At 40.9% G+C, this 19,172-nt stretch overlaps 1 protein-coding gene across 1 annotated transcript in view; it reads right to left on the bottom strand.

Annotated features, from left to right (window-relative positions):
• Positions 1-19,172, bottom strand: part of LOC311364347 (uncharacterized protein) — a 40,932-nt gene that overhangs the window by 18,490 nt on the left and 3,270 nt on the right. Inside the window, exons 2-15 of the mRNA XM_084484324.1 lie at positions 17,578-17,781; positions 14,760-14,807; positions 11,260-11,385; positions 10,431-10,457; positions 10,043-10,069; positions 5,008-5,639; positions 3,183-4,782; positions 2,891-3,052; positions 2,283-2,453; positions 2,137-2,199; positions 1,818-1,856; positions 1,513-1,554; positions 1,351-1,419; positions 509-547 (exon numbers count right to left, since the gene is read on the bottom strand). Of these exons, the coding sequence (XP_084340450.1) occupies positions 509-547; positions 1,351-1,419; positions 1,513-1,554; positions 1,818-1,856; positions 2,137-2,199; positions 2,283-2,453; positions 2,891-3,052; positions 3,183-4,782; positions 5,008-5,639; positions 10,043-10,069; positions 10,431-10,457; positions 11,260-11,385; positions 14,760-14,807; positions 17,578-17,781 (3,249 nt within the window). The remainder of the gene's footprint in view (positions 1-508; positions 548-1,350; positions 1,420-1,512; positions 1,555-1,817; positions 1,857-2,136; positions 2,200-2,282; positions 2,454-2,890; positions 3,053-3,182; positions 4,783-5,007; positions 5,640-10,042; positions 10,070-10,430; positions 10,458-11,259; positions 11,386-14,759; positions 14,808-17,577; positions 17,782-19,172) is intronic.

The following is a 19,172-nucleotide window of genomic DNA, read 5'->3' as shown; positions in this document are numbered from 1 at the left end:
GCAGCGATATCAACATGAGTAGTTGGAGAGACAGTGAAATCCGCGAGCTGCTGATCATGTGAGAGAAGGTGATGCAGTCGCATTAAACGAAGACGGGGAAAGATGGTGCGACCTACGAGAAAGAAGCAGGCAGAGGAACTTTCCTTATGAGGCTTTTGTCTGGATAAAAAACAAGGGGTCAGCAAAATAAAGAATATGTTGGCGTTTTTGCACTTGTAAATAGTTAATCGCATTTGTAGCCTACACTCAGATGTATATTCATTCTTCAAACTCTCCGTGCGTAGCCCCACCTTCTCCAGTGAACCAAGAAAGCCGGCTCTGTGACGACGGGGGATTTTACCCCCTCAGTTTCACACAGGCAAGACAGTGAAGTTACTGAGCGTGCCAAGCTGCGACCGAACCGGCTTGGCAGTGTAAAAATGCCTCGTGTATGTTTGTGTGTGTGCAATAATACAATGATGCATTAATAATTGTTATGTAATTCAAATTTGTATGGGGAGGGGGTTACCTTTTCTCACGGTCTTGGGCTTCTCCACTTTTTTGCCTCCTCCAGTGTTAAATGGGAAACATACACGATATTACATAACTGTGTTATTTAGGAGTAGTATCACATTCTTCTTCTATCTAGGCTGCATTTACATTATACATTGGTAACACTTCACATTACATTATCCTTGTTACAATGTAATTACACATTAACAATCAATGTAACGCCTGAACATAGTGATGAGTGGAAAAACATTTGTACATTTAACCTCCCGTACGAATAGATACAAAGACGCTTTTGGTGTGAATGCACCTTCAATTGCACTTTAACTGCTAAACCGTCCCTAACCCTTTTTTTTGTAACCTTTTTCCTAACCGTAACCCCAAACCACATTGTATAGTTACATGTTGTTCCATAATGATATGTTAGCATACTAAGTGCATGCTGTTACATTGCTTTTTACACAGTACTCATTTGTTAATTACACTGTATCAGGTCACTAATGTAAAGTGTTACCCCCCATTTAATCAAATATCAAATATATTTTTTATAACATCAATCTCGTCTAATGTTATGTTCTATGGATATTCTGTTTTATGGATATTCAGTTAATTATTATGTTCTACATTACTATGTTCAATGTTTATATCTGTCACTCATGGATATTCAGTTAATTATTGAACATGGGTTAATGTTTATGTCCAAGTCTGAGAGAGGGTTAAGGTTCTCTGACACTTACGGTGTGTGGTGCATTTTTCTTTATCTCATAGTGTTCAAATCCAGGGTGTAACAGAGGCTTCACTTACACTCTGAAGTCAGAAGGCCTGTACGGCCTTCACTGTGATTGAAAAGTGTCAGAATACCTCTTAGAAGTCCAGGGACCTTCCTCACTCTCCTGATCTTCTCCTCTAGCTCTGCATTGCGAGGAAAAGCTGATGACAACAGAACAAATACATAAATATTGTACGACAAGGGTACACATGCTGCTTCTCCTCAAGAACAACATGAAATCAGAATGCGCTTACCTTTCCTTTTTGGCTTTTCTTCAGTCATCCTGGATTCACGCACTGAGAAATGTAACATATGCAACTTGATTCGTAAATGATATCAAAGCTTTTTTACAAAACATGTTGGTTATATATACGTTATATGTTTTCTAGACATCTTAGCATTTGTAATTACTCCTGGCATTATCTACATATGATACAAAGGAATGGCTTTGAATGTAATGTTAAACTGGTCGATTGTCAGAGCCTCAGTAGCGTGAAGCCTGGATCCTTTGAGGCTTCACTGAGCTGAAGGTGTGCGGTACTTTGAGTCCAAGCGTTACCTTTTCTCCTCGGTTTCCCAATAGAAGGTTTTGGCGGCTCTAAAAGCAAAGATATAATGAAAGGTACACGTACTTTACAAAAATATAATATTACAAAATCACTTTCAAAACATTGAGCAAAAAAAGTGTATGAATGTTTTGGGTCATCAACCTTCATTGTTGACAATATAAATACACCCTGTATTCACATATTTTGGTTTCACTTATTAATTAGATATATAATTAATGGCTTGATGTAGTAATATATTGAAATAAGTGGTAGAAGATACAAAAGACAAACAAAACAAAGCGTTTATACAGACTATGAAGATGCCGTCACCTGTTTTCTCTACTGCCTCTGAAGCTGTATCTGTAGTCTTGGAACAAAGCATGCAGGGGCACACTGAAAAAGGCAAAGCGTTAGGTAAATGTACACTACAGACATTGTGATTATAATCGTTGTGACTATTCTTTTCATTGACAAACCTGTGGCTTCTGGCTGGGCTGCACTTTTCTCAGGCTCACCAACCGGTTTCATGACATTGACCCTGGCTTTGTCATCATCATCATCATCCCCATCTTCTCCCTCTGGTTTCTCCTCAGTTTCTTTGGCAGTTGTCATGGTGACAGTAGGTGGGTCTGTCTCTCCTAGATCTTCTAGATTGCCACAATTTACACAGATAACGACAGCCAGTCACGTGTAAAGCATGCACTGGGTACATGCCAGGGTTTCCCGCAGCACTTTACAGCTTAGGCGGCCGCCTAAGCAACACAGGCCTGCCGCCTTAACTACGACGTCCGCAACATTTTTTTTTGTGAATATTATACAAAGTATAAAATAATCTAAACTTCATTCACTCTCTGTGTATAGATCAGGCTGCAGGGCAACAGTCTAACAGCCTGCATGAAAATAAGCATAAATGGTCCACCTGTGCAGTGCACCCCCCCCCCCTGCAGTGCACCCCCCCCCCCCCCACCCCCACGTCTGACGGCCCACCCCACCACCTTCACTAACACATTTTCTGCGGGAAACCCTGCCTGCTACGACACAACAAAAGAAGTGTGGATGGTTATAAACTAGTCAGAATATTTACCAATAATCTCCTCTGCATCAACCTCTCCACTCTGGTCCCCGTCGTCCCCCTCAGGGCCTCCATCCTTCTCTATGTCCTCCTCTTCTTCCGGAGGTCCTGTCCCACCTGCTACTGCCTCCTGGTGGACTGTCACGTGATGTGCAGCTGGTGCAATCAATCCATCTATGTAGTCAAATATCAACTTCTTCAAGCGATCTGATACATGTTGCTGGCTGCTATACTGATAATTTGTGATACTAATATAGGAAAAGGGTTCAATTATTGCAACTGCTCATGTTTCTGACAGACATACCTAATAGCATGGAGTCATCAATGTCATCGTGAACAGGATCATCGTCACCATCAGCCTCATCCTCATTGTCTTTGTTGTCATCTGCTGGCGCAGCTCTGGCAAGAGGGTCTGAGAGGAAACCATCTTCTTCTTTGTTGATGTCAACATCATCCTGGAGGTCATCCTGGTACTCGAACAAACTAGTATCAAGCTCGTCATCATGGGAGTATGCAAGGCTTTCCTCTCCTAAAACATCTTTGACTTTGTCATCCTCCAGATCAATGCTGAACTCAAATGGTATGGTACCTAGTTCTTCATCCTCCTCATCTTCTTTCTCCTCTTTGGATGAGTCATTGTCGTCCTCAGAACTGGACATAGTCTCCCATAATGATTCTTCATCTATTTTATAAAAGTCATCATCATCATCAACACCATCATCATCATCGTCACCCAGTACTCCGCTGTCCTCACTCTCGGCCAACCCAAAAGTTTCCCCATAAATGTCTTCAATGGAGAGATGCTCTGCTTCAACTTCTTCACCAATATCACTGGTGTGGTGAACCTCAAGAACGTCAAGGTCAAGAGATCCGCTCTTGAGTTGGTCCTCATCTGTGGGATCCTCTTCATCATCATCCTCATCATCTGCAAAATTATCTGAAGTGGTGACAGATGCGGTGTCCTCTGAGGAATCCTTTAGGCCTCCATCCTCTTCCTCCTCCTCCTCCGCACTGGAGACAGGTAGAGACTGGTCTGTGGTGTCACTGGCCAGGACATCACTGTCTCCGTCAGCATCGTCATCTTCGGCTGAATCAGCATCTGTGGACGTCGCTGTGGTGTCATCATCGCTGTCCAAGGCTGTGTGCTCGTCCACGGCCAGCGCAGCTGCTTCCTGCTCCTCATCAGATGTTGGAATGTCATCACTGGTATCTTCCTCCCCATTGCTGGGGGAGTCTTCATCAGTTTCTGTTTCATAATCATCATCCTCATCATCATCATCATCATCTTTAACGTCTGGAACCGGGGGTGTGACTGTAGAAACATCGTTTTCCTCCTCTTCCACCTCTTCCTTGTCCTCTTCTGCAAGGTCGTCTTCTTCTTCTGATGTTTCGTCAACATCAGCAGTGTAAATATCATCAACATCATCATTCTCATTTTCACTATCTGAGTCTGCTTCGGCTGTTTCCTCCTCTTCCTCTACACCCTCATCCTGTTGTCTGTCATCTTCACCATTATCTTCCACGGCAACAGCAGCCTCAGAGTCGTCAGCAGCAGACTCCTCCTCACCCCCCTCTTCATCTGCTGCCTGAACTCCTTCTACATCGCCTTCTTCCTGTTCTTCATCATCATCATCACCAGCATCGTCTTCCTCAGCAGCATCAGAGTCGTCAGCAGCAGCGTCCTCCTTACCCTCCTCTTCGTCAACCCCGACATCGTTATCATCACCATTGTCAGACACCTCCCCCTGCTCTTCCTCTTCATCCAGGTCCTCTTCATGATTGCCGTTGTCAGTGACCTGTTCTAGTTTAGCTGTCGTTTCCTCCTCCAGTTCTCCTGCCTCCTCCAGTTTTACCTCCTCCTCCTCCTCCAGTTCTCCCTCCTCCTGGCCATCCTCCTCCTCCTCCTCCTCCTCCTCCTCCAGTTTTTCCTCCTCCTTCTCCTCCTCTAGTTCTCCTGCCTCCTCCAGTTTTTCCTCCTCCTCCTCCTCCTTCTCCTCCTCTAGTTCTCCTGCCTCCTCTAGTTTTTCCTCCTCCTTCTCCTCCTCCGCCTCCTCCTCCAGTACTCCCGCCTCCTGGCCATCCTCCTCCTCCTCCTCCTCCTCTAGTTTTTCCTCCTCCTCCTTCTCCTCCTCCTCCTCTAGTTTTTCCTCCTCCTCCTCCTCCTCCTCCTCTAGTTTTTCCTCCTCCTCCTTCTCCTCCTCCTCTAGTTTTTCCTCCTCCTCCTTCTCCTCCTCCTCTAGTTTTTCCTCCTCCTCTAGTTTTTCCTCCTCCTCCTCCTCTAGTTTTTCCTCCTCCTCCTTCTCCTCCTCCAGTACTCCTGCCTCCTGGCCATCCTCCTCCTCCTCCTCCTCCAGTTCTTCCTCCTCCTCAACCTCCTCCTCCTCTAGTTTTTCCTCCTCCTCCTCCAGTTCTCCCTCCTCCTGGCCATCCTCCTCCTCATATTCCATCTCCTCATCCTCATCATAATACTCATCCTCATCATAATACTCCTCGTCCTCCTCCTCGTCGTAATAATCCTCATACTCGTCCTCGTAATAATCTTCTATCTCCTCCTCTTCCTCCACCTCCTCTTCTTCAACCTCTACCTGTTCCTCCTCTTTTTCTCCTCCATCAGCAGCTACGGCCTCAACTTCTTCCTCCTCTCCTTCTTCTTCTTTTTCTTCTTCTTCTTCTTCTCCTCCTGCTTCAGCTGCATCCTCCTCTTCCTCTCCTGATTCCACTATTTCAATTGCTGGTCGTTGGTTGGCTTGCATCCCTACAACTGTAACATGTACATACACACCACAATTAAGTCTAATTAGTTATTCCAAAAAAAAACAAGCACGATGGCAGAAATGATGAAAAATAAAACATAATAAAAACACATTAACCACTTGGGTGGTGGGTTGAAGGAATGGGTGGAGATTCTATGCTGTAATGCTGATGTTAGCATTACATTTATAACAAGCAGACTCGAAAGATGTTTACAGCCCGAACGCAACCCCGAACCCACCGACAGCCTATTTCCACTGATTTACAGGTTCATGTCACTTGGGGGCGATGAGATATCTCTATGCGGAGTTCATCCGCATAGCATAGCATTTATCGAACAAATAAACGTGTAATTTTATGTCTATTGCTGCAATGCGCCAGAAAAGGGACAACATTTCGGGTGTCATGTTTCCATCACGGCCAATCAGAGCAGATAAATAACCGTGAGCTCAGCAGGGTCATTTGTCCCAGGAATTAATGCCAATTGTTAACCTTTCCCACTAAAAACAAAAGCCAGGTGTGTGGGTTTGAGATTGACTTGAGAAGGGTCTCAAGTCAATCTGAGAGAATGCCGTTTAGGTTTGTTTTTGCGCCCCTGTGGCAGAAGTGGCCAACTTTCTCTTATTCAACCTGACACCACCGTATCATTTATTAAGCTATCAACACCAAACTTGGCACACTTCCTGTATGCAACTTGGTCCTTGAAAAGAAGTTTCAAGGAAGTTGAAAAGTTATTAATAGTAAATTGTCACTTATTTCTATTTTGATACTGTATATCTACTGTATATCTACCAGATTTTAATCAGACACGTCCACAGATCCAAATGATGCATTTTTCCACATGGCTGTCGATCGGACAGACATGTTTACCGCAAACGTTATCGGATTAATCATACCATTTTCAAAGGATCACTTCAAGGCAATAAGATAAATATCACCATGTGCTTTGGAGTAAATCTAAGTCATGGTTCAAGGGAAGATGCCGTTTGTGTGGGGTGATTCATATTGACACTAATGTAATTTTTGGAGCTATCATAACCAAAACTTGGCACACTTCTGAAATGGCATGTCCTCAATATGCATACCAAGTTCCAATACCAAGAGAACTATTTGATTGATAGGAGAGATCAAAACCGCAGAGGTGGAGGGGTGTGCATCTATGTGAGAGCGGACATTGGTTTTAATCACAGAACAGACTTGTATAGCGATCAGATTGAAGCGGTCTGGCTAGATATTTTGCTACCGAAGAGTAAGCCCATACTTATCGGTGCTTGTTACAGGCCGCCTGATCAAACCCAGTTTTATGAACTTTTAGAAGAACTTTGCACAAAGAGGTTGGACTTGATTAAAACTGAGGTTATCATGATGGGAGATTTTAACACTGATATTCAGAAACGCGATGTGTCCGGGTACAAAGCATTGATGAATTTTTGTCGTTCTTTTAGTTTATATCAGCTGATTAATGAACCTACACGTGTGTGTTCCAACACCCAAACCCTGATTGACCTTGTCCTATCGGATAAATCTAGAATAGCACAGTGCGGGATTATTAATTATGGGGTGAGTGACCTTCTATTGTTTTCTGTACTAGAAAGCCCAAGAAAGCAGTGCTTAATTGTCATTCTTCAATTAGAACCCGGTCGATGAAAAGGTATAACAAATAATAACACATTCAATGAAAGTTTGAAACAAATGGTTTGCTCTAATGAATTGCAATGTAAAGATGTGAGTGAAGCATGGTGCTCATTTAAACGTATGTTTTTAGAAGTGGTTGATAAAGTAGCCCCATATAAAGAAATTAGAATAAAACAGAGGACGATAAACAGAAGTATATATAACAGAAGTATGATAAATTCAGGGCACAGAAGGATGAGCAAAGTTGGGCTGAGTATAAAAAGGCAAGAAATGAAGTCAACAGATTAGTGGTTAATACTAAAAAGGCATACTTTAATGAGAAAATAGCAGAATATAGAAATGACTCTGGAAAGCTATGGAAGTCCCTCAAGCAGCTTGGCTATAGTAAAAGGATGAATCCCAAAAACTCCAACATCACGTCTATATCTTGGCAATACAATTACTTCAGATAAAGGGATAGTTGCAGCTGGCTTTAATTAATATTTTTCATCTGTTGCCAGAGAGTTGGTAGGAAAGCTACCTGGCCAGACTGGTCAATATGGGGAAAGTCATGTGCGGGACTATTACTCTCAGTTAGGGGTTCAGCCCGGGAGCTTCTTTTTCTGAAAAGTGTCTGAGGCACTGGTTCTGGAGAAGCTCCAAAGGCTTGATGGTTCTAAAGCCACAGGTTTAGATGCCATTCCATCCAGATTCTTAAGGGATGCTGCTGAGATCATTACCCCGTCCATCACTCACATTGTAAATAGGTCTATAGAGCAAAGGCAGTTTCCAAATGATCTCAAGATTGCCAGAGGGATCCCGCTATATAAAAAAGGGAGTAAACAGGACCTGAGCAATTATAGACCGGTCTCCATTCTCAGTCGTCTGTCAAAGATAATTGAAAAAATCTTTTTTGAACAAATTTAAAATAAAAACAAAAACAAAAACAAATTACCTTTCATCACAAAACATACTTTATGAATTCCAGTCTGGTTTCCGGAAATCTCACTCTACTGATACATGCTTACTCTTTTTAACAGATTTCATTTAAAAAGAGGTAGATAATGGGAAGTTCTGTGGTATGGTGATGTTCGACCTACAGAAGGCATTTGACACAGTTGACCACTGTGTTTTACTGTATAAATTGAAAGCTATGGGTTTTAGTGAATTAGCAGTGAAATGGGTGGGCTCCTATTTGGGGAATAGAATGCAAGTGGTGGACATTGGGGGTACAATGTCTCAACCTCTAGGCATTGACTGTGGCGTTCCTCAAGGGAGTGTTTTGGGGCCACTTCTCTTTATTTTATATATTAATGATTTAAAGGCTGTCTGTTCATCTAATTTTTTTTTATATGCAGATGATTCTGCGCTGGTAGTTTCTCATGAGGATAAAAACATTATTTAACAAACACTTCTAGAAGAACTTCTAAATATTAGCAGGTGGATGACTGACAACAGGTTATCACTTCATGTAGGAAAAACAGAATCCATTCTTTTTGGATCAAAGATTTGATTCAAAAAAGCCTCCAGTTTTAAAGTCCTAGAGAATTGGAGATTCTGAAATTACAGCCAAGGAATCAGTCAGTTACCTTGGCTGTGTGTTAGACTGCAACTTAAGTGGCATAGGTCAGGCACAGAAGGCAATCACCAAAATAAACCATAGAGTCTGTTTTCTGGCCAGCATTTCAAAATTTCTGGATAGAAAAACAATGGTCATTTTGGCAGGAGTCTTAATTCAGCCGTATTTTGATTATGCATGTGCCTCATGGTATAATGGCGTCACAATGAATTTGAAGCATAGGCTACAGACCTCACAAAACAAGTTAATCAGACTTGTTTTGGACCTCCCCATGAGAACCCACCTTGAATCATCCCACTTTAAGGTGGGATGGTTGAAGGTGGAGGATTGTGTATCTCAGGTGCAGTTATGTACGGTACATAGGAGTGTTTATGGGGAGGTACCCAATTATTTTAAAAATTAATTTAATAGAGTAAATGAAGTTCACCGCTATTCCACTAGGGGAAGCGTAACAGATTTTGTACCACCTAGAGTTAAGACGAACATGGGTAAATAGTCCTTTCTTTATGTTGGAACTATTCTTTGGAACAGGTTACCTGGCCCACTCAAATCAGTCAGAAGCATAAGCAGTTTTAAACAAAACTTGAAAAAATGGTTTAGACACTTAGACTGTTGTCAATTTGTATTTGTCATGTATATTTTAAACTGTAATTTATGTTTTTATGTGTCTTATGAATGATTGATGTTTGTATGTATGTATGAATGATACATGTTTGATGTATGTATGATATGCTGCTACTTGCCCCTGTCTCCTGCCCTATAGGGACCACTATGGAAATAAGCCTTAGGGCTTTATTGTGTCATCCCTGACTATTTTTATTTTTATTTATATAACGTGTGGCACAGGTTGCTGTTTAATATTTTTATATCAAGAATGGTCAAATAAAATCAATCAATCAAGCAATTCCAAGGGTGTGGGACATTTTGAAGTGGATATTTGTAATTGTATCTAAATTCCATGAGTACATTTTAATCGGAGACATCCATAGAGCATCTGCACAAGATTTTGTGTCAGTAAATCTAACATACATGTCTGTAATCACAGATATATTGTGAATACCACTATTCAGATAACTTCAAAACCACTATGAGTAACATATCCATTTGTACTTTTAAAAACATATATTATTAATATTAAATTTAAAATTAAATTTGTAAAGTATCAAGACATCCATCCATCCATATTTTATTAAAGACCGTGCCAAGCAAGAGACACTCACCTTTACTTCGGGATGGTAAAAATTCTCCTAAAATATGGAAAAGGGTATTCTTAGAATGATATAGACGGACCAGCAGACAAATATGTAAATCAACAATTGTTCAGAACAAAATCTACCAACACTGACGCATTGTACCTTTTCTTAATCTAATAACTAATTAACTGAAATATCCTTTTACCTATATTCCACGTTAACATCCAAAAGCAAAGAATTTACTGTTACACTGTTGTACAATAAGAAAAAAATCTGTAAACAAGCCTTTGAACTATTGCTGATAAATCAGTCATCATGCATGCATTACCTCTGGCCATATATATATTATATACATATATAATGATAAACAATAGTTTATCAGGATAACAAAATGTCGACAGGGGTCAACACCTACCTTTTTTCCTCACTGCATATAGATTTCCTGGAAAGCAAAAGGAAATCTTAACAAAGGTTCTGTTGGAACACATACGTTTATTGATAAGCTGTTTATTTGGTTTACTCAACACATTTGAGGAAAATAAGTCTCCAGCAAGTTTGTGGTCCGTATTGGCAGAGAATGTGGACCTCAGCACAGTGGATTACCAGAGATTGGTCGCAGACCCAATTTAATTAATGATGGTTGATAAGGGTAATTTAAAGGCAATCAGAACAAAGCGACTTTCAAAGAAAAACCCTAAATATGATTTGAAACAAATCATACATTTTCAGACTAATAGATTATATCAGAACCATCTTCTGAATATGGGAATCGGGCTGATTTGAACACAGGTTAATTGTAACACCTTTCTAATCATGAGCCATCTAGATCAGGTGATCACATCCTAAATCTGAATAGGACTATAAATTGACTATGAGTCAATTTTGGTTGATAAAACAGACAGGGGAAAATCTGTGTCAGCTTGAATAGATAATCAGACTCCCTGCAAAATCATTTGCCATGTGACTACACCACTAGGTCAAAGCCAGAAAACATCCAGAGCAGGGGTCCAATGAAAGCCCAAGAGCAGACTACTAAAATTGGGTTTAACATGAAGTCAAAGTCCCAAAATAGAAGGAAGCAGCAGCTCTTGTATGTCGTTCATACAAGAGGTAAGAGTAGGCATAAGATACTGGTGTTAAAGCTGAACAACAAATACGTCCTGCATCATAAAAATTGGCAACGGCCAGAAACAGAGCAGTCATTACTGCTTAGTGTGCTTAGTGTGCTTAGTGTGTGTGTGTACCTTCATCCTCATCAGGAGCAATGAGGTTAGCAGCAAAGCTCAATATTGAGGTCAGCACGCTGGAGGAGCCGTCTACTGCGTCGTTGACTGCCTTCATGGGGTCAGAGCCCAGCTTGGTCAGACCTCCTGGACGACACACACGGTCAACATCAGACACTGTGACACGCAGCACAGAGGGTTTAGCAAGAAGCATATATTTGCAATATATTTCCATATATTTCATAGTGGCATACACAATTCTTCTGCAGACTTATGCTGCTGGTTTTTATTTGAGGGATTCCATATTTTATATTGAGATGAGAAGAATTGAATATGTCACTATATATTTAGATCAATACAATGATACATTATTGTGTAATGCATTATAATCAAAATGGGATGTGCATGATGCAACATTTTTTACAAACTTTGCAGTAACTAGGGGTTCACTCCAAACTACATCAGCATCCCTATTCCCTACTATGGATTTCATAGTGAAAATATAGTTATTGACGTGAATGTCACCACATCAAGTATCATAATTCCCTATAGTCCAGGCAAAGTAGAGTTAGCGACTAATTGTAAAATAATTTTTTGCAGCTTAGATCATTTCAGTCCAGAACAACATACTAAAAGTCCTAAGAAATCCTAGTTGAGGAAATATGTTTAATTCTCATCAATCCAAGATGTGTGCCAATAAGGCCAGGCAACAATGCACCCCAATGGGGATATATTTTTCCTTTACTCCTGTCAAAATGAAACTTAAGACAATGAAAGTACCCATGAAAAGTAACATTTTTTGTATTACAAGTTTCTTTGAAAATGAATTTTAATATGCAAATGAGTTATACAGTTATCGAATATGCCCAAAATACACCCAAAAGTAACTTTTTTTGTATTACAAGTTTATTTTGAAATGAATTTGAATATGCACATGAGCTCCACACTTATTGAATATGTCCTAATTTGCATAGGCAGAAACAACATTCATATGTATGACAAATACATCAGCCCAATCTTCATCCAATCATCCTACTGCCAATGGGTGATGGCAATGCTGCTTTTAGACTGGCCTCTAACCTGAAAACTGCCTGGCTTGGTAGTACCTGCCAGGGTACTACCAATATTATTGCTGTTGCTAGCTTTTCATAACACTGCAAAGCTACTTTACAAATGGTGGAAGTCTGATGTGTGGCCCGCCTGGTCTGAAATACTTGCTAACTAAAAAAAAGAGAAGCAGTTTTGGTGTCTGGCAAAATTCTTTTTAAAGAGCTGGAATGTCTGGAAAGTGTGTCTATCTGGTTTTTCATCTGTCTTCTGTGTGAGAGTGAATCGTTTAGTTGGTAAGAATGACTTCTGCCTGTAATCTCGTAATCTTACCAACAATACCAAATACCACTGTCATTAGGTAAGGCTTCTTGGCAAATAAAAATTAATAATTTAGTAAGCAAGTGGAGGCAAGATTGTGATCAATTCTTAAGGTCAATATTAGTCATTTTGTGGCAAATGACCCAGGTAAGTGTGGCAAGTGGCTTCAAATTTATTGTGTTTATGCATAGGTTAACTTACTGAATGGACATGAATGTGTTAGTTATTTGGCCCCTGTTTTTTCTACTATGGCTTCTTGGTCATAAATCAATTAGGCCAAGTGTTGAGCTCATTTGCATATTTAAATAGATTTTTCCAAGAAACTTGTAAAACAAAGATGTTACTTTTCACGGATAATTTCATTGTATAAAGTGTTATTTTGATAGGAGTAAAGGAAAAAAATAGCCCCATTGGGGTGTATTGTCTGGCCTTACTGGCACACATCTTGGATTGATGAGAATTAAACATATTTCCTCAACTAGGATTTCTTAGGACTTTTAGTATGTTTTTCTGGACACCTCATAGAAATAATCTATGCTGAATTTTTTTTTTTACAATTAGTTCTATTTTTGGCTCTAAAATGTGTTACTTTGCCTGGACTACTGGAGTTTGGTACAACAACATGGCTCTGTGAGGTTGTGGGATTGTGTGTAAGGTTGATCGTTGATCGGTTTGGGTGTAGTTAATCTAATCAGGCAGAGTTCCTGTAGAATATTAAAAACTAATAATCAGCTACTCCACCTGTACAACTGATAAATATTTAATGGTTTGATATATCTATCTATCTATATATTTGATATTGATAGATGTGTTTTTATTTAAATATAGATAGATGATGTCAAAAGATTGACCATACCCTTGTTATACACTTCAAACAATGCATGTTATTATGAGCAGTTCCTTGTTTCCAAATTTGGTGTTCATACAACCATGTTAGTGGTTATCAAGCATCAGCTGTGCTGGGCCTGTCTATGTAGGGCTGTCTGTAGGCCTGTCTGTAGGCCTGTCTGTAGGGCTGTCTGTGTAAGCCTGTCTGTAGGCCTGTCTGTAGGGCTGTCTGTGTAAGCCTGTCTGTAGGGCTGTCTGTGTAAGCCTGTCTGTAGGCCTGTCTGTAGGGCTGTCTGTGTAGGCCTGTCTATGTAAGCCTGTCTGTAGGCCTGTCTGTAGGGCTGTCTGTGTAGGCCTGTCTGTGTAGGCCTGTCTGTAGACCTGTCTGTGTAGGCCTGTCTGTAGGCCTGTCTGTAGGCCTGTCTGTGTAGGCCTGTCTGTAGGCCTGTCTGTAGGCCTGTCTGTAGGCCTGTCTGTAGGCCTGTCTGTGTAGGCCTGTCTGTAGGGCTGTCTATAGGCCTGTCTGTAGGGCTGTCTATAGGGCTGTCTGTAGGGCTGTCTGTGTAGGCCTGTCTATAGGGCTGTCTGTAGGCCTGTCTGTGTAGGTCTGTCTGTAGGGCTGTCTGTGTAGGCCTGTCTGTAGGGCTGTCTGTAGGGCTGTCTGTGTAGGCCTGTCTGTAGGGCTGTCTATAGGCCTGTCTGTAGGCCTGTCTGTAGGCCTGTCTGTAGGGCTGTCTGTGTAAGCCTGTCTGTAGGCCTGTCTGTAGGGCTGTCTGTGTAAGCCTGTCTGTAGGGCTGTCTGTGTAAGCCTGTCTGTAGGCCTGTCTGTAGGGCTGTCTGTGTAGGCCTGTCTATGTAAGCCTGTCTGTAGGCCTGTCTGTAGGGCTGTCTGTGTAGGCCTGTCTGTAGGCCTGCCTGTAGGCCTGTCTGTGTAGGCCTGTCTGTAGACCTGTCTGTGTAGGCCTGTCTGTAGGCCTGTCTGTAGGCCTGTCTGTAGGCCTGTCTGTGTAGGCCTGTCTGTAGGGCTGTCTATAGGCCTGTCTGTAGGGCTGTCTATAGGGCTGTCTGTAGGGCTGTCTGTGTAGGCCTGTCTATAGGGCTGTCTGTAGGCCTGTCTGTGTAGGTCTGTCTGTAGGGCTGTCTGTGTAGGCCTGTCTGTAGGGCTGTCTGTGTAGGCCTGTCTGTAGGGCTGTCTATAGGGCTGTCTGTAGGCCTGTCTGTGTAGGCCTGTCTGTAGGGCTGTCTGTGTAGGCCTGTCTGTAGGGCTGTCTATAGGGCTGTCTGTAGGCCTGTCTGTGTAGGCCTGTCTCCTTGGGGTGCCTTGCCTCTATGCTCTGTATCCTTTAAAGTTTTCCTGATGGCAGGAGGGGGACCTAGTAGGAAAGAAGACACAATACAACACAGCAACAACACAAACAAAGGCGTTAGGAAAATGAGGCATGAATAGTAAACATGGTTAGAATTAAAAATCTAGAGACAGACAGAAGAGTAAACCATGATTTCATGAATCATGCGGGCCAATAATGAATAATGAATGAAGTTAAAGGATGAAACATTAGAGGTTGTAGCACAATATAGTTGTGTAAGATGGGCTGCTATGTTAGGAAATAAGGTGCAGTTATCATGAAATAATCATTAAACATTTAATTAAAAAAATAGTAGTAGTGAATTTCAGTCAATATAAAATATAGATATTATTTGATGTAATATATTATAAAGCTATAAAATGAGAGAAAATAAAACTTAGCATAATTTGTGACAGAAACAAGAAGGGTTGTGGTTGTTAGGAGGTAAGGTTTGGGCTCTTTCTTGCTCAACAGGGTTATTCAACCTTTATTTATCCAAGAAGGTCCCATTGAGATATAACATCTCGTCTTCTAGGGAGTTCTGGGTTAGGGGTTCCATTCCTATTGAGGCTGCTATGCTAAGAAGAGTATTGGAAGATGTTTTCTGTAAACATACAAATATAACAGAAAAACAAGCTTTTGTGGATTTTAGTAAAACATTGTGTATATGCGTATATATACTTTTATGTCTATCTGTGCCAAATATAATGTTTTCTTAATGTTGGAGGCCTTTAAGTCCCATTCCAAATCATGCAAACCACCTGTTCTATTTTTACCCCCAACCATGACGTGTTCCGCTTGGCATTGTGGCCCCTTGTGTGACGTTACACATGGTCTGGATGTGTCACACGCATTTGCAACCTTCCAACAGTCTTGATAACGAGTACATTTAAACAGAGAAAATACAGAGAAAATAATACACTTCAGTCCCAGTCCCATTTCTCTCCCCCTAACAAGAACACTTGCTTTGAGTGCCCTTAGCTGCAAGTCAGCTCCCGAGCTGGATAGCGTTCAAAGGTTGATTTTAAGGGAAAATAGGCACTCCCCCTTCTAAGTATTGGGACACCCTACCCCTTTGCGGGAACGCGCAAAATCTAGGGTTAGGGCTCAAATCTAGGGGAAGGGGGAGAATTGGGACAGGGCCTTATACTGACATTTGAGAAAGACAGTATACAGACAATGTCTATTGTATTTATAGTACTGTTCTGAATGATGACACAACGACTTATGATTGAGTTTCACAATAATGGCTCTAACATGAGATGCCTACGTGTTTTTGGCCTTTTCTTTTCTATAGGCCTGAGTCCATTTCACGTGACTCAAGTTTCTTTCTGCACAAACAAACAAGATGACTGATATATTCTCAGTGGAAAATGCAATATTTTGCACTTTCCACTGAGCATTAAAATGGGTTTTGATAATTGCACTCAACAACAGAAATAGTCAAACACACCGAGCATGAATAATAACCTCTCACATATATATCTCACATTGCCTCGGCGGCACTCGTGAGGCGCTGTTGTGTCCGGCACACCTTAGTATATGTGTCTATTCCCTAGCTATCCCAACCTAGTATAGGCCAAAGACAGACCAATGGGCAGCTCAGCTGTCACGTTATGTTGTTATTTTATCAACGTTATTATGGACATTAGTGCACTATGGTTTGTTGTAAAAGCTGGCATTTGTCTTTAGATTAGGAAAATTTGTTAAGTGCTCTATTAAGGTGATAAATCCTCATCTGAGTTTGTGTAAATTAACCTTTACATAGAACGTAATGCAAGCAACGTGAACTGTGCTATCAATATATACATGTTCCTCATCCTCCCGCTCCTATCACAGGAACCTTGAATCAATATTTTCGGGGATTGTTCAGAATATTGTGTTCATATAACATGTTCATGTTCATGTATTAAATACAGGATATATGCGTGCATGTTTCGGAAAATGAATCAAATTATCATAATAAAATCCAAAGAGTAAATAATAATAATTTTCCACTGAGAATAATTCAGCCATCTTGTTTGTTTAAGCAGACAAAAACTTGTCACGTGACATGGACACAGACCTATAGAAAAGAATAGGCCAAAAATACATAGGCATCTCTTAAAAAACAAAATGCATTTTACATTAAAATATTCCTAGAAAATAGGATGGGTCACAAGACATGGGAGTTAATATACCAGTCCGCATCTAGCCAGAAGCTGCCCTGACTGTTGGTCAGTCTAGATTAACTTAAAGGACATTACCTCTGGAGGTGGTTTTGACAACGTCTGCATCTTTACATCACAATCTGACAACTTTTATTACAGTCATGGAAACAAGGCCTTTGTTTCAGTTGCAATATGACCGCACACAAAGTTAGCTTTTTAACAAAATTTGTTTTGAACATCTTAGTAAATATGTCCAATGTCCCAGAGCAGGGGTGTGTTGGATGACCACTGTATTACAGAAATACTGATGCTGTGAGATGTTGCAACTACCTTCCCTGATCCTTGTAGGTCCGTCATCTGAAATGTTTATATCATTATAAAAGTCCCAATATTTAAAATAGTATAATTATATTTATTCACTTTGATACACGTTAGCATTCATCTTCTCTGTGAAATATGTGAATATGTGAATGTGCCCATCAACAGTTGGCCAGAATAAGGTATCTTAAATCAGAGAACATTGTCAAGCCAAGGCCTCCATTTAAACAATGTCTGCGTCACAATTCCTGCTCATGTTTCTCTTGTGCCACCTTCACACAGAACACAACGAGCTCTGCATCCTGGTGGTCCTCACCACCACATCATACCTGAAAGGGTCTTATAATCCATCATATCAAACACGATGACGAAGACGCAGGACCAGGTGATGATGAGGGCCAGCACCAGCACCCAGGCTATGGGGGAGCTGAAGGTGGCGTAGAAATGATCCATGAAGCTCTTCTTTGGGGCCGAGCGTGAGGAGCCATCCCCGCCCCGACCATCGATCACCATCGTGGTCGTAGACGATCGAACTGAAGAGGAGCAGACAGAAAGGAAATACACATTTAGATATTTTCTTGTTAGATGGGGAACACATGCATGTTTTAGATAGATAGATAGATAGATAGATAGATAGATAGATAGATAGATAGATAATAACTTTATTAATCCCCTGGGGGGAAATTAATTTGTTGCAACAGCCCAGCAGCAGTGGAAAACAGGATAAAATACAATAAAAATACAAAGTACTAATGAACAAAAATAGACGCTAAAGTAAAGACAAACAGAACCAACAGGGCAGACTATATATATATATATATATATATATATATATATATATATATATATATATACTTGATAACTTGATGGGAAAACAACTAACACAGAGGAACCAGCTAACCTGTTGTAGCTAGCTTTTATTATCCAGGAACTCCACACTCATCACTCATATTGAAGTGCAGAAGTGCAGGTTTTCCTCTATCACAGAGGAAATCCTTAAAAAGTGCCTACTCAGGTACCTACAGTACCTACTCAGGAAGTTGAAGTCATTTGGGATTAACAAAGACATTCTCACCACATTCTACTACGCATTCATTGAAAATGTAATAACCTTCTCTTTCACTCGCTGGTTCCACTCCATCACCCTGCAAAACAGAAACCGCCTGTTGAGTGTGGTTAAGGTCTGCTCAAAAATTATTGAGCAGCCCGTCCGAACTCTCACTGCCCTGTGACCAACAGACTGTAAAGGTAGCACGCAGGATTATTCAGGACCCCTCTCACATCCTGGCTCCCCTCAAGACGCAGACTCCGCTGTCCGCTCTCCGCTGTCCAGGAGGAAGGCAACCTTCATCTCGAGGGCTGTCCAGCTTATTAATGATCACTGACTCATGAAAATATGTTTAGAATTGCCTTTTATGTGCACTTTTTTTTTTTAATTGAAGCACTAAGGAAGCACTTTAAAAACTTTAAAAACTTTAAAACTACTACTATGTGTTGAATGATGATGTGCGTGCTATGTGTTTGTGCAGTGTGTCTGTGAAATGTGTATGTTGGTTGATTGTGCAGTATGCGTGCTGCTTATGTTAGTTGATTGTGTCCCTTAAGCTACTGTAATGCACCTTTTTAAATTGCCCCCTGGGGACAAATAAAGTGCTTTGAAGTTGAAGTAGAAGCCGTTGTGTCCCACATAAAGGCAGTGGCAAACTCGATTGAAAGTGTCTTCCAGCAGGAAGACAGCAACTTAAACCAAACAGGATATATGAACATGGACACAAATACATGGCGATGAATGTGAAATTACCAGTACAGTCCTTTAACATGACAGAAATACCAGGCTACCTTATTTATACCACACAGAGAGAGAGTGTACAGTGACAGTACAGTGACCCTGTCATCATAAACCACCATCACAAATGATTGTGTC

Source organism: Micromesistius poutassou, assembly GCF_964030765.1.
Source record: "Micromesistius poutassou genome assembly, chromosome: 19".
Classification (NCBI taxonomy): domain Eukaryota; kingdom Metazoa; phylum Chordata; class Actinopteri; order Gadiformes; family Gadidae; genus Micromesistius; species Micromesistius poutassou.
Note: the sequence above shows the minus strand (reverse complement) of the source record. Positions and strands in the feature narration are given on the sequence as shown.